At 35.4% G+C, this 15,762-nt stretch overlaps 3 protein-coding genes across 3 annotated transcripts in view; 1 reads left to right on the top strand and 2 right to left on the bottom strand.

The window, feature by feature from the left end:
• Positions 1 to 1,064, bottom strand: part of LOC107755409 (long-chain-fatty-acid--CoA ligase 5-like) — a 5,820-nt gene extending 4,756 nt beyond the window's left edge. The window contains exon 1 of the mRNA XM_016572192.1: positions 937 to 1,064. Within this exon, the coding sequence (XP_016427678.1) occupies positions 937 to 1,064 (128 nt within the window). The remainder of the gene's footprint in view (positions 1 to 936) is intronic.
• Positions 1,063 to 4,218, top strand: LOC107755408 (palmitoyltransferase ZDHHC6-like). The gene is made up of 6 exons (XM_016572191.1): positions 1,063 to 1,092; positions 1,853 to 2,095; positions 2,209 to 2,250; positions 2,343 to 2,488; positions 3,252 to 3,298; positions 3,387 to 4,218. The coding sequence occupies exons 1-6, from the start codon at positions 1,063 to 1,065 to the stop codon at positions 3,485 to 3,487; spliced, it is 609 nt and encodes a 202-aa protein (XP_016427677.1). The 3' UTR covers positions 3,488 to 4,218.
• Positions 4,219 to 4,280: 62 nt separating this feature from the next.
• On the bottom strand, positions 4,281 to 15,758 carry LOC107755526 (long-chain-fatty-acid--CoA ligase 5-like). The gene is made up of 21 exons (XM_016572343.1): positions 15,685 to 15,758; positions 14,547 to 14,726; positions 13,706 to 13,814; positions 13,484 to 13,548; positions 13,084 to 13,185; positions 12,661 to 12,760; positions 11,349 to 11,527; positions 11,210 to 11,242; positions 11,064 to 11,115; positions 10,837 to 10,910; positions 10,664 to 10,741; positions 10,369 to 10,503; positions 8,187 to 8,321; positions 7,990 to 8,085; positions 6,715 to 6,787; positions 6,542 to 6,630; positions 6,349 to 6,465; positions 5,436 to 5,579; positions 5,230 to 5,331; positions 5,012 to 5,083; positions 4,281 to 4,596 (listed from the first exon to the last, which is right to left on the bottom strand). Exons 2-21 carry the CDS (start codon positions 14,700 to 14,702, stop codon positions 4,462 to 4,464), a joined length of 2,046 nt encoding a protein of 681 aa, XP_016427829.1. The 5' UTR covers positions 14,703 to 14,726; positions 15,685 to 15,758; the 3' UTR covers positions 4,281 to 4,461.
• Positions 15,759 to 15,762: the final 4 nt, after the last annotated feature.

Genomic DNA, 15,762 nt, shown 5'->3' with positions numbered 1-15,762 from the left:
TGAAATTCAGTGCAGTCCCGTATCGTGATATGTATCGTATCGGGGCCTCTGTATCGTGATACGTATCGTATCGTGACTTTGCTGGTGATACACAGCCCTAGATCGATCTGTGCAGTGCCGCTTGAAGTCAAAAGAACGAACAAACACATCTAATCTGTACGTGCATTTGCATCGCTTTGACTGTTCTCTGTAGATCCCACCTTCTCACGCGCCACGATTGGTCGATTATGTACAATGCCTGGACGTTATTGGTCGAGATACTTTTCAATCATTACCTTCAGCAAGTATGAAAACAGGAAAACAAAGCCAAATATAGAAATCCTGGCCCACCCTATATATAAATGATTTAATAAAAATATTTTAAAATGCAAAAAAGCATTATATGTTAAATATATGAAATACATTATATATTTTATTATTATACATTAAATATTTAATATATAAATTATTGTTTTTGTTATTATTAAATTTGAAATATTATAAATATTTTACAAATTTATGATATATTTTGAAAATGTAAAATTCAGAAATATTCATAAAATATAAAAATATTTTCCCCAAATATTCCCCAAATTAAATATGTAAATGTGTCAAATGCTTATGATCCTTACTTCATTGTATTACATTTTCAAAATTTTTGCCATTTTTTGTCACAAAATGGATGAAGCTTCAAAACCTTTTACATCACTACCAGAATTAAAATGAATGGATTCACAATGGTTTCCGATTCTCTTGTGTTAGTGCAGTTCTCCCCTACAGCCAAGTGAATCACAAACGCTCAAATGAATCATTAAAAAGAGCTGATTTAAAAATACAATTCATTTGGGAATTGGACATCTCAAAACCCCACAACAACCCTCTGTGACTTCACATGGCTAATGCTAACCGCAGGCCACAATGTCACTGTAGTTGCATGGAAATGACTTAATCCCGTACATATCCTTCCTGCCAAAGCGAACACAAACAGCGGAGTGTGTTGACTCCGTGTGGGTGGCTTGAAGCTCTGTCCAAACAGAACCTTTAGGAAAAAGAAACGGTCCATTAAGATGCTGCTCTGAGACCATGTTTGTATGGTTGTTTGAACAGGCCGAGGTATCGTACAGTTGTACGAAGTTGGTCAGTGATCGCGGATCATCTCGTGTGCGACCCGCGGGACGCCTGGCTCTCCCCGCACCAGTTTCGTTAGTTTTTTCTGCTGAATCTTGCTTTTTCAATCCCAATCCCGCTCTCTTTCTGGGCCTGCAGCGTGATTCGGTCTCCTGACAGATGAAGGAGGAGATACTGAGAGGTTGAACCCCATAATCTGGGATTGCTGTTGTGTTTAAGTCTTCAGTAACACTTTATTTTAAGGTGTCCTTGTTACACATGTTACATGTACTTACTATTATAATAACAATTAATTATGCATAATTACATGCAATTAACCATAAGCCAAATACTAATCCTAACCATATGGTAAGTACATGTAGTTAAGTAATATTACTCAGTACTTATATGTATAATTACACTGTAACAAGAACATCTTAAAATAAAGTGTAACCTAATTTTGAAATTCCCTTGAATTGTTACTGAAATGAATTGTCCTTAAATTGTCCTGCAGTAATGTTTAATTTTGAAAAATAATGTATGTGTAATATTTCAGTTATAAGGTATTAAAATTCATAATGTAATAATAATTACAAAGTAATAAAATAATAGCAAAATGTAGTTTATATAGTACTTTAAAATAGAGTTTAGCATATAGCACAAAAATATTGCATGTTGACTCTCCAAATGCACATGTACAGTATAAACATTCAAATCGTGTGTTTATTGGGTCTTTGTGGCTAGATGAGACCTTATGGAAGTATAGGACAAAAGACCACCTCTGAATTCAGTAAGTCATGTGGGCTTTATTACATTAAAGCAAGAATCTCTGTGTTCCCAGGCCAAAGACAGAATCCAGTACTACCAAACATGTGAAGACTTCATCTTCCCCTATGACTTGGGCAGCAGATGGAAGAACTTCAAGCAGGTGTTCACCTGGTCCGGCACCCCCTTAGGAGATGGAATCGAATGGCCTGTGCATGAGAAGTGTAACCAGTATACTCTAACCGTATGTTCTCAACATAATACATATTACTGATCATCCTTTAGGTATCATATTACAGTTTAATACAGCTCTATAGCTCAGTTTGTAATGATATTTTTTATTTCCTCTTTATTCAGATTGAGCAGCTGAAGCAAAAACATGATAAACGTCAGAGGAGTGTGAGTATTGCCGGAATCACTTTTAAACACTAGAGGGCAGCATTTATTTAGGGCAGCAAGGACTGACACAATGGTGACTGTCTGCTTCACAGGTGGAGTACAGAGTGGTGGAGGACTACAATGGTGCTTGTTGCCCTTTGGGAAAGGGACTGAACACTTTCTTTAGGACACCTTGTACAGAGGAACCCAGGATCAAACTCACAAAGGGGGAGACCATCTTTGCTACAAGAGGAACAAAGTGAGCCATTGGTTTTAGTTACTTTATTGGTCCATAACTTCCAATGGGGAATGTTGAAATATATATATAAATTTTCCCACATGCTATTAGACCAGCATGTTTTTCCATATTTTAGCCAGTTTTAATGCCATGTTATAATATAATATAATATAATAATGTTTGGGGTCAGTAAGACTAATTTCTAATTCATTAATTATTTGATTCAGCAAGAATGCATTAAATTGATCAAAAGTGACAGAAAATACATTTATAATGTTACAAAAAAATCTACTTCAAATAATTGCTGCTCTTTTGAATTTTCTATTCATCAGAGAATCCTAAAAAAAAAACAATTATTGTGGATTTCACCAAAATATTAAACTGCTTTAAACTTTGATAATAATAAATATTTCTTGTGAACCAAATCAGCATATTAGAATGATTTCCAAAGGATCGTGTGACATTGAAAACTGGCGAAATTGATCAAATTCAGCTTTGCCATTACAGGAATAAATTGAAAAATTATTCTATTTTACAATACATTAAAATAGAATCTATTTATTTTAAATTTTGACACAATTTTACTGTGTTTACTGTGTGATCAAACAAATGCAGCCTTGGTGAGCATTTTTTTAAATGTACCAAACCCATACGTTTTAACAGTAATGTAAAATATTAGGTCTTGATGTTTTTGGAGAATTTTTTTTGTTTTGTTTTTTTTTACTTTTTAGAGTAATTTATTTTATATTCTTTTTTTTTAAAATATGTTCTTGTTAATCAACAGATGGTGGATGTATGGAGATAAAGTTTTGAATGAGGAACAGGCAAAAGGTAAAGTTTTCAACATATTATATGATCAAATTCAGCAATTAAAAGTGTTTCGTAATTTTGATGTTTAAAATTATATCTCTCCCTAAAGCTGGAGTTCAAATTAGAGGATGGTTTCCACGCAGATGTGTTGAGAAGTGTCACTATGACTCGGCGAATAATTCAACAAATGAAGAAAAGAAAGAACAATGATGCAGAACTATATATTTCACAGCTCGCTTTGAACAGAGGACCTAATATTAGGGCCTGAACCCTGCTGAGATGCAAATTTCTTTCTGATTCTTTTGTAAAGCTGTTCAATGGCACCAGCGCTAAGTGTTGAGGCAAATTGATACTGACAGACACCCCAAAGTTATTCACTTGCGTAACTTAATGACATTTCATTTCCAAAGAACAGCTGCCAGAGAAACTGGCAAATGAGAAAGAAATAGGGGTTTTATTAAAATGGGATTGGGGCATATGGCAGTATATTCTCTAAAGGGGGTTATTAAGATGTTTACTTGAAACGTATTTCTTCTTCTTGCCTTTCTTTCTCTTTCTCTTGCTCTCTCTCGTTCGTCGATGCCCACACTGATTATGCAAAGCTTTTTTTCCAATTGTAACAAGGTCTTTGTCATGCAAATTGTCTGAATTGTTTATATAATGGAAACAACAATTTTATTTTATTTTTGATGGCTTGCTTTTTTGTAAAACTGATGTCAACCTCGCTGAAGTTTTCAGAGACAAATAAACAACCGTGATCGGTATAGTAATTTCGTAAATTTATTTTCTTCGTTTTTTTAATGGAAAGCAACCACAAAATTAGTTTCTACTCCACAAAGCACCTGTATGTAAATACAATTGTTTAATTGATGTATTGACTTTGACATGTTAATGTTTTCACATTTTCTTCCTTGGAAAAAAAATAAATGAACATTCTTTGGTATTCATTACATTTTTTAAGGATGTTCATACATTTGTTTTATATTAACATATCCAGACAAATCATATATGTCTTCATAACTGACAATGAGTCTCTTGGGCACAGATTAATACATGCAGTTAAAATTGATACAGTGCTTATAAAATATTTCATCTTTGAGCAAATATAGAAAAACATCACAACACAAACAGCACTCATAAATACATGGTCACACCGCAGGATATCCTCAGCTTTTATTAATGCACTACATGTTAGCATAAAGACTCTCAATCTGAACTTTAAAGAATTTAGTGAGATCTGCCCGTTTGGCTTTCAGTGTTGGAGTGAGGAGACCGTTTTCTATAGTGAACATGTCGGGATGCAGGTACAGGTCTTTTACCTTGAAAAGAGAACATTACTATATTAGACGTTCAATTAAGTGAAAAGAAAACCACACAATATATCAAAATGACATCAAAATCCACCGATTTATTTGTTTAAAATTGTTTTGGACTATTTTCACTTGTAAACAGTGCTTGATCTGTGCATAAACTGTACCTTCAGACGAGATGTCTCATTAAAAGTTAAAAATGTCTTGATGGATTACAAAACCTCAGATTTTTGCTTCACAAGACATTAATTGATCAAATGGAGTTGTGTTGTGGGTTATTGTGATGTTTTTATCAGCTGTTTGGACTCTCTTTCTGACGGCATGAGATCTGATCTACTTTCAGCAAATTTTCATTTTTGGGAGAACTATTTCTTCAACAATAATATATGCTTATAATAGCCTAACGGATCATAAAAGTGCTTACTTGTTCAAAGGACTTCAGCCCTGCTTCACGCCCCAGCTTGTTAAGGTCAGAGATGATTGCTTTCTTTATTTCCTACAAAATAATGACGATTATTAGCAAAACTTAATATGTAACTATTTTGAAAATGCCACACAAGTAAACTAGCAGAAATCCTTCAGACTCAATTTTTTGCATGTATGTATTTTCGAAGGTAAACTATGTAAATACACACCGCATACCTGATTTCTACAAAGCTCCTCTAGTGAACCTTTCACTCCCAGTTTTTCTGCAAATCTTGGCAATACTTCAGGGTCTGGCACGACTATGGCCACCAAAGAGGACTGGACACATTCAATTGAAATATAAGGCTACATAATAAGCTTTAAAAAAAAAAAAAGCATTTTTTTTATCGTCAGAAATAGCAAGGAATGCATATTAATTTCACCTGTAAACTGTCGCCATGCACAAACACTTGGGCGACTGGAGCGCTCCGAATGTAAACGTTTTCTATCTTTTCTGGTGCAATGTATTCTCCTTGAGCCAGTTTGAAGATGTTTTTCTTCCTGTCGATGATCTTCAACACTCCGCTCTGGTAAATTGAACACAAAACATAACTTCCATAAACATCATTAAATCAACAACAAGTCATGTTAATTTAAGGTCAAGATTTTGCCTTGATTTAATGTTTTTCAAAGAAGTCTCTTACGCTCATTAAGGCTGCATTTATTTTGATTTAAAAAAATGCTGTAATAATGTGAAATATTATAATTTAAACCGTTTTCTATTTTTATATATTTTAAAATGTTGTTTATTCATGTGATGGAAATGCTGAATTTTCAGCATCATTACTCCAGTCTTCAGTGTTACATGATCCTTCAGAAATCATTCTAATATGCTGATTTGGTGCTCAATAAACATTATTATCACAGATGAAAGCAGTTGTGGTGGAAACTATGAAATCTTATAGAAATATTTTGAAAAATTTTTAATGTCTTTACCGTTACTTTTGATAAATTTAATGCATCCTCGCTTATTGATATTATTCATTTCTTTTAAAAATTCTTATTAAGCCAACCCAAGCTTTTGAATGGTAGTTTACTGTATAGTAATGTATTTTGGGGAAAACGGGGTCAAACAGGGTGTTTCTTGGAGTTTATTACCATTGCATTATTTAAACGCAAAAAATATTAAGCCTCTTCCTCATTTTGGAGCTAAAAATCATGCACATATTGTATTCAGCTTTAGGTTTTGTGACTTTGTGTCCTTGGCTGCCTGCTGATATCACAACACAATAGACCTATACATTTCCTTCCTTCTAAGGTGCATTATTAAAAAAAAGAGAAACCAAGGGATCTCACAGGCAGCCATTTGCCGATATCTCCAGTGTGCAGCCATCCATCTTGGTCTAAAGCCTCTGCTGTCTTTTCTGGGTCATTGAGATATCCACGAAACACATTCTTCCCTTTGACACAAACCTAAAACGAAACAGAAAAGCCATAAGAGGTTTCAATTACATTTTAGTATATGGTTTATAAAATTATGTTCCATTACCTCTCCTTCACCGCTGGATGCAAAGTAATTCATTTCCTCCACATCAACAAGTTTGACAATATTGCATGGAATAGGAACTCCAACATGACCTGAAATCAACAGTATACAAAATTAGTCAGTGTGTTGTTTCACACACACAGACAAAAACATGTTTTTCAGTTACAGGAACCCACCAGTATGCCAGTCTCCCGGCATTGTGAAAGAGCAGGCTGCAGTACACTCTGTCTGGCCGTATGCCTCGAATATCTGGAAGCAGGCCAGTGATAAAGGGGTCAGCATTGGGTCACTGTGACACCAGATCAATACACATACATACATATACACCCTGTTTAACAGTGGCCATGTTTTTTAAGTACACAATAAAGCAATAGTGCATCACTTTGTCTTTTATAAGCCAAAACAGGAGCAATACACTGTAAAAAAAAATCAGTGACATTTACGGTAAAATACCGGCAGCTGTGGTTGCCAGAACCGCACCGTAAAAAAAATGGTAGCAACATTTTAGGTTTTACAGACTTAACTTAAATTCACAATACAATACCGTATTTCATTAACTGATGTAATGTGTAGACCATATTGGTGTAGACAGCATCACTGATTATAATGAGTTCTATAGTATTTACTAGCGCCCGGTGTAGACACGGTGTAACATTGGTTTTGCTTTGTTTCACAGAACTAATCGTTGCCTGGGTTGCGTACGTATGTGTGGGGCGGAGCTATCAAAATAGGGGCGAGACCCTTTTGGGGTAGGGGCGTGTTTGTTTTGGTGATTTCAAATGTAATCATTGGCTACCAGAAATCGCTTACCCCACCTTTAATAAACCAACATATTGAAGTCTTAATATCTGGTTTGAACCATTGTAATGCACTGATAACCACCAAAACCTGGTGGTGATGAGAAAGTCACATGATGAACCAAAGCTCATCACAAACAGCTTTTCTACAAGCTGAGGAGGGCAATACTTATATATAGAAGGCGCACATTCACACAAACAATAAACCCCATCATGGTGACACACATGATACTGAAATAATGCAAATAAACATTAATTTAACAACATTAGATGCAAGATTAAACCTTAATGTACACAACTGATAAGAAAACCTAAGAAGAATCATGTTATTTCAACAAAAAACATAAAATATGAAGTGTCATGCAGGGAATTCTGGGAGTGTCAATTTAAGTTTTTTAACTGTAAATTATACAATGACTTTTTCTTTTTCATTTCCAAAAACCGTACTGTTTTTGGAAAACTGTAAATTTACTGTAAAATTACATTAAATGTAATTACATTAATTCACCGAATATAGTATGGAAACTTGCTGTTAACCAGTTAACAGGTTTTTACTGTAGCATTTTTACAGTCTATAACTGTTAAAATCACAATAATTTTTTTACAGTGTATAGTTCATTGATTTTTGCTGTTATTATACTCTTCCTTTCATACCTGGCACCCGAGGCTTGCCCGGAGAAAAGTGAGCACAGTTGGAGAAATGGGAGCGGCCCCCGTCACCATCACCCTCACGCGGCCCCCCAGGGACTCCTGCAGAAGACAATTCAAAACTTTCCAGAACCATTCCTCACAGGTGTACCACTCTTCCCCAATAAATACAACCCCCCTCCCATCTGGTCTGTTTGGGATACCTGCACTTTGTGAAAGATGAGTTTGTCCCATATGCTGTCGTTCCTGATAATTCCATGCTTGACCTCTGCACATTTCTTCTCAATGGCAAAGTTCAGAAGCCATTTCTTAAATGGAGTCTGGGCCCCACTCTGGACCTGGAAGACAGCAGAAAATGATGCTGCATTTTTTTGGTGCTCTGTTTGTAAATGTACAGGTGCATCTCAATAAATTAGAATGTTGTGGAAAAGTTCCAAACATTCATTGTCAAAGAAGCTGGCTGTTCACAGAGTGCTGTATCCAAGTATGTTAACAGAAAGTTGAGTGGAAGGAAAAAGATGCACAACCAACCGAGAGAACTGCAGCCTTATGAGGATTGTCAAGCAAAATCGATTCAAGAATTTGAGTGAACTTCACAAGGAATGGACTGAGGCTGGGGTCAAGGCATCAAGAGCCACCACACACAGACGTGTCAAGGAATTTGGCTACAGTTGTCGTATTCCTCTTGTTAAGCCACTCCTGAACCACAGACAACGTCAGAGGCGTCTTACCTGGGCTAAGGAGAAGAAGAACTGGACTGTTGCCCAGTGGTCCAAAGTCCTTTTTTCAGATGAGAGCAAGTTTTGTATTTCATTTGGAAACCAAGGTCCTAGAGTCTGGAGGAAGGGTGGAGAAGCTCATAGCCCAAGTTGCTTGAAGTCCAGTGTTAAGTTTCCACAGTCTGTGATGATTTGGGGTGCAATGTCATCTGCTGGTGTTGGTCCATTGTGTTTTTTGAAAACCAACGTCACTGCACCCGTTTACCAATAAATTTTGGAGCACTTCATGCTTCCTTCTGCTGATCAGCTTTTTGAAGATGCTGATTTCATTTTCCAGCAGGATTTGGCACCTGCTCACACTGCCAAAAGCACCAAAAGTTGGTTAAATGACCATGGTGTTGGTGTGCTTGACTGGCCAGCAAACTCACCAGACCTGAACCCCATAGAGAATCTATGGGGTATTGTCAAGAGGAAAATGAGAAACAAGAGACCAAAAAATGCAGATGAGCTGAAGGCCACTGTCAAAGAAACCTGGGCTTCCATACCACCTCAGTAGTGCCACAAACTGATCACCTCCATGCTACGCCGAATTGAGGCAGTAATTAAAGCAGAAGGAGACCCTACCAAGTTATTGAGTACATGTACAGTAAATGAGCATACTTTCCAGAAGGCCAACAATTCATTAAAAATGTTTTTTTTTATTGGTCTTATGGAGTATTCTAATTTGTTGAGATAGTGAGTTGGTGGGTTTTTGTTAAATGTGAGCCAAAATCATCACAATTAAAAGAACCAAAGACTTAAACTACTTCAGTCTGTGTGCATTGAATTTATTTAATACACGAGTTTCACAATTTGAGTTGAATTACTGAAATAAATGAACTTTTCCACGACATTCTAATTTATTGAGATGCACCTGTACAAACAAATGTATATAAGTCCAAACTCTTAAGTGAACTCTTAAACATTGGCGGGTAACTTATTCCACATGTTTGTGCTATGGATGTGAATCAAACCTCTTTAATAAAAGCCTGAGTTTTGACACTGAGACAAACGACAAGCTGCAAAACATTTCGTTGATTGGTTGGTTTGTATTACTACTTAATATTGAGTAACTTACATTTTAGACACAATATTCCCAATTACTATTTCTGCTCCGTCAACCAAAATAGTTTGAATAATTGAAAAAAGGCACAACAGAATCAACCATTGAGCATCAGAGGAATAAATCCTGGAATAAATCATCGTTTTTGAACGAATCGGGTGAATGAACAATTCAATGACGCACTCATAAAGAAAACTGCTAGTATCATCCCTGATGAACTAATAGGTTGAATTAATATGATGTTACATTTATTACACATACAGTATAAGTTATATTAATATGATAATAAGTTACTTGAGAGTCACTTGTCGCCATCTACTGGTGTAATGTAAACTGCGAAATGCATCACTAAAAATTCTCCTCCACTAATGCTACAAAATCCTAACAGACTGCAGATTCCACATTCAGTCTGGACAGAAAATTGCTTGTCGTATATATATAAAAAATTAAATCATGTCTAAAACCTTACTTTCATCATTACATACTCACACTATTTAGTGAATGAATAGAGGCCCATCTATAAAAAAATAGGCTCCAACAGTGACTGTGTGTGTAGTTTCATACCTTGTCGTAAACGCGATTCAGAAGACGTGGAACCACTGGGAATACAGTAGGCTGCAGGGCTTTCATGTCGTCTGGTAGAAGTCTTATATCACCTTGGAAAAACCCGACTCTTCCCCCTACACAGTACAGCACTGTCTGATACACATAAATAAGAACAAGCATGCATGGCTTCAGTGTTCTTTTTCTGTAAAATAAATTCATCATGTGATATATAAAAGATTCTAGTACATGACACTGAAAATTTTAAAGACCTTTAGAAATGTTGGTGAGCACCAGATATGAAAGAGCGGCTTACCTGTACAACTCTTTCAAACATGTGCGCCAGCGGCAAAAACGAGATGGACACGTCAGATGGAACGGGTACAAAGACGCTCTGAAGAAACATGGGTTTGGCATCCAACATTAAAAATCTACACACCCATAGAGACCTTGTAAAAATCATGTAGCCATCACACTGACATACAGTACCTCAAAAGTCTTAACCACACCGGCTGCATCTGCAACCACATTTTCATGGGTCAGCATGGCTCCTTTTGGATCCCCTGAAGCAGAGAATACCGAATTAAAGCTAACGCACATAGAACACACCACAATATTCACTAGAGGTGGAGCAGCATTGGCTTCACAGATATAAATGTGGCCTGCAGTGTTTTTGCAGTCTTGAAGCAGAATAGATTAGATTACATCACACTTACCTGTGGTACCACTGGTAAAGCAAATAATACTTAGGTCTTCTGGTTTTGGTGGCTGGAAACAAATCAAATCACATTAAGTTTGTCAAATATATTGATGAATACAATTTGCTAAAAATAATGTAATTGATAATTAACCCATTACTCACAACAGGCCTTTGATGGTTGTTCTTTCCCAAGGCCTAAAAAAACACAAATGTTTTTAAAAAAATATATTCTGTTCTGGAACCTTGAAAGATATCAGAGACTTTATTATTTATTACTGATCAGATAGTGCTGTCAGTGTACCTCTACATCTTTCAGGGACAGGACATCCACACCACTCTTAGAGCCTCTATCAATCAATGCAGAATCATAGGGGTCCATGAGAATAATGGTTTTCAAGACAGGTGTGAGGTTTTTCTCACAGTTATCCAGCAGCGTTTCTGCCTTATCCTGCTTATCACATATCACTGTGGATATCTTTGCTGCAGAGATAAATATAATACTTAAAAAGATCCAATCATATGTAGCACAAAATTACTGTGGTATTAAATTTTTTTTTTTTAAATTTAAATTGGGAAGTTATAGGGTAAGTTTGGGGTCAGTAAGGTAAGATATTTTTTTAAATAAATTAAACATTTTATTCAGAAAAATCTGTCATCAAAAGTGACAGTAAAGACATTCATAATGTTACAAAATATTTCAAATATATTCTGTTCTTTTTCACTTTCTATTCATCAAATAATCCTGAAAAAATGTAACAGCACTGTTTTCAACATTGATAAAAATAAAAAATATTTCTTAAGCATCAGATCAGCATATTAGAATGATTTCTGAAGGATCATGTGACACTGAAGACTGGAGTAATGACTGCTGAAAATTCAGCTTTGTCATCACAGGAATAAATTACATTTACATTTTAAAAGATATTAAAACAAAACCTTTATTTTAAATTGTAGTAACATTTCACAATGTTACTTCTTTTAATCTACTTTTCATTAGATAAATGCAGCCTTGGTGAGCATAAGTGACTTTCAAAAACATTGAAAATATCATACGCACCCCAAACTTTTGAATGATAGTGTATATGTAGCAATAATATAGCAATATCATAATTAATTATTAAAATTAAAGATAATATTTACAGTTTGCAACCAGTGGCACAAAATGGATCTTTTCATAGAAAGATCTTTTCACAGGTTTCCACAAATCTCCCCACTTCCATTAAACAGATAGTCCCGCCCTAAACTCAATCTCATTGGCTGAGCCAGAAGTTGACATTTCACAAAACCAATCAAAGAATAGATTACAGTAGTTGTCTGTGCATATTAAACTGCAATAGGAGACATATTTTTTAACATAAAAAATGACACACTTCTCCTTTAATTATAATATCGGTCATTAGTCAGAGAAATAGAAAGAGTTATGTGATTATGCAAAGGTAAGCAAAGGAGCTTGAACTGTGGAGGTAGAAGTAGCAAGGTTACTGAGGTCGCTAAAACAATAAAGTCATCATCTTCTGAAGAATTATAAGTCAGCAGAGTTCAGCAGGTGTGATCACTAAAGCTGCTCTGATCAACACCTCTAATGAAGCATGCAAGCAAGCAGGCTGAAGTACCTCTATTAATGATGAACACAAGAGCCTCAGGTCCCAAGGTGTCGTAAAGAGGCACTGCCACCATGGAATAGGTATAGCAGGCCAGTTCAGCGATAATCCACTGAAAAGAGGGAAGAGAGGTTAGTATATGTACAGTACACTGGATCATCACTGGTGCATTAGGATATATTGTATTTAAATAGGCTTGTCTTATTGGGTATAAATTTGCCACATATGTCTTGTTTTGTTTAGTGCACTAAATTTGATTATATTTATGCTTAAAACAGGAAAATAAAAACATTTTCTAAATTGAGTAAGAAAAATGAACAAGCCTTACAATATCTTAAGCCATTTCTATCTCGTTTAAAGGATGTTTAAATATTTTTAGTGGGAAAATTATATATCAGTACTGATTTTGATTGACATTTAGACTTATTATGTCACCTCTGGCCGGTTTTGGGCGAAGATGCCAATAAATGATTCTTGCGATGGCTTCTGGCCACGATGGATAAGTCCGGACCCCAAGAATTCAGCTCTGTCTGAAGCCTGAGACAATCAGAGGCAAGCATTGAAACAAAGACCTAATTTTTCCTCACTTTTGAGCTCAAAATTATGTTTGTGGTTGGTACAAATACCTGTTTGTATTTAAGCCATTGATAAGGTTGCCCCTTCTTTCTGTACCCCAAGCACGGTCCATTTATATATATATATATATATATATATATATATATAAAAGCTGTTCTTTTGAAAAATGTGCTTTTCACAAAAATATTGAGCAGCATATTAGAAATCAGCATATTAGAATGATTTTTGAAGGAATTATGTTTGTGGTTGGTACAAATACCTGTTTGTATTTAAGCCATTGATAAGGTTGCCCCTTCTTTCTGTACCCCAAGCACGGTCCATTTCCTGCACAGTAATAATGAAATATCTCACAGACTAATCACATGCAACTGAGGTTAGATGTGAATTAACATAGCTAGCATGAAAATAAGGACTTGAATTGATTTCAAAAGAATGTCAATAATTCTGTGTTGCTGTGAATTTTGACCTCATGACCTCTCACCTGAAACATGTAGTCCTCTTTGAAAAGCCTCATATAGAGTTTTAGCGTCCTCATATAAGTACGAGATCACGTTGTCATCTTTCAAGAGTGCTGTTTTTCTAGCACCACCCTGTAAATAAAAAATTGCCAGTAATATTAAACCACTGTGCTAAAAGACATTCAGAACCATAAAATCAGGCACAAGAACCTCATGAAGTGATTCACACACACATTGTACAGAACATACACTACCATTCAAAAGTTTGGGGTCAGATTTTTAGTTTGAAAGAAATTACGGTAATACATTTATTCAGAAAGGAATATTAGAATGATTTTTGAAGGACTATTTGACATTGAAGGCTGCAGTAACAACTACTGAAAATTCAGTTTTGCCATCACATGAATCAATTACTTTTAAGATATACTGAAATAGAAAACTGTTATTTTAAATGGTAATAATATTGCACAATAACACTGTATATACTGTATTTTTGATTAAATATATTTTATGCATATTCATATGAGGACACCAGCCATATCAGTAGCCTTAAAAAAAATTTTTATTTATTGTTTATGTTTTATTTATGTTCAACCAAATCTATACTTTTGCAACCTTTGTATCTTCCATGAACAGTTATTCATACTTTTTTAGGTTTTCTCTTGGGTTTTAATGCACATTCCAAATGCTGAACTTGTTAAAAAAAACACGATGCTAATTCTTTAAGTACTTTTACATGTGCAGATTTATTCACAAAACTAGACATTCTGACTAAATCACTCACAAGACGTTTTAAGAAGATAAATTATCAATTTTTAACATACTAAATTGCATTGCATAGAGCTGACAAAAGATCACACTCACCGCTACGCCCACGGTCTGTCGGTTGAGGTCTGTGGGTGGCTGCAGTGGTTTTGGCCTGGTGTTGAGATGGACCAGAGCTACAGCTGCGAGGCTGAACAGAAACACCAGTCCTGAAGTGGACAGCGGGGTAAACAGGAACTCAAACAAGAATTCCATAATGCACAGGATCTGCTAAAGCTGCTGAAAAAAAATTAAACAGTATTGAAAAAAAATCTAGAATAACATGGAGGGTTAGTTTCATTCATAACATAGGATTTGAATTTACTTTTGAATTTACAGGAAGTGCAAGGTCCCTGTAATCACACAAGTGCTGTTTTGATGCTGCATTGATTAGAAGGTATTGATGAAGACAAATATCAGTATAACCTTGAGGGGTGAAGGTTAGAGTGCATAAGTTTGTTCAAAGGTTGAAGAGCACAGTACAATCCAATTAAGAAAAATATATCTCACAATTACGCTTTTTTTTTTTTTTGGAAGTGAAATTCCTCTTAACATTGTCCAGTGTTACCAGTGTTATCCTTCAACACCTGTTGCAGTTCCTTCAGGATTCAACATGATCTCCAGTATTGCACACCTGGCTATTATAATGCTATTGGATTTGGTACATTATCTAGCCAGCCATGCATTTATGGAGGCCAAAGTCTAGCAAAGGTTATATAACCCTTTTCAGCCTCAAGAGCATCCACTACCTTTTCTAAAACATAGAAAGAAATGTTATTTTATATATAATACAATTTATGTATATATGTGAGCATAGCCCACAGACTCTGGGCCAATGTTAATATATTATGCATCATTTGAGTTATTGATCAGAACATCTCATTGTTCAAAACACCAGAACAACTCAAGTCACAATGATAAGATAATTCTAATAAACATTCTCTGAGAAACCAAGCTATTTAAGAAAAGAGTTACGAATGCAACGTCCTCTATGTACACAAGACCATACATGAAGTTTTGTATGCAAAACATCCCTACTAGTCCTGTTTTTAATTTACAAAATTAGCTGCATCATGCTGTTTTTGATTTAAACATGCATAACAATAAATGCACATTTATATCAGCACACCAAAATCATAATTAAACCATCATATATGGATGTGAAATTAAACAAATAAAGATTTTTAGAAGCAAGTACCTGGATAACGTTCAGGAGTCCGGTGTGTCCGTCAGGTGATGGACCTGGAAGAAAAAGTCCTGTGAGACTGTCCCTTGC

This window comes from Sinocyclocheilus rhinocerous, unplaced genomic scaffold, assembly GCF_001515625.1.
Source record: "Sinocyclocheilus rhinocerous isolate Xijiao unplaced genomic scaffold, SAMN03320098_v1.1 scaffold140, whole genome shotgun sequence".
NCBI lineage: Eukaryota > Metazoa > Chordata > Actinopteri > Cypriniformes > Cyprinidae > Sinocyclocheilus > Sinocyclocheilus rhinocerous.
This window is presented reverse-complemented; position numbering and strand designations above follow the sequence as displayed.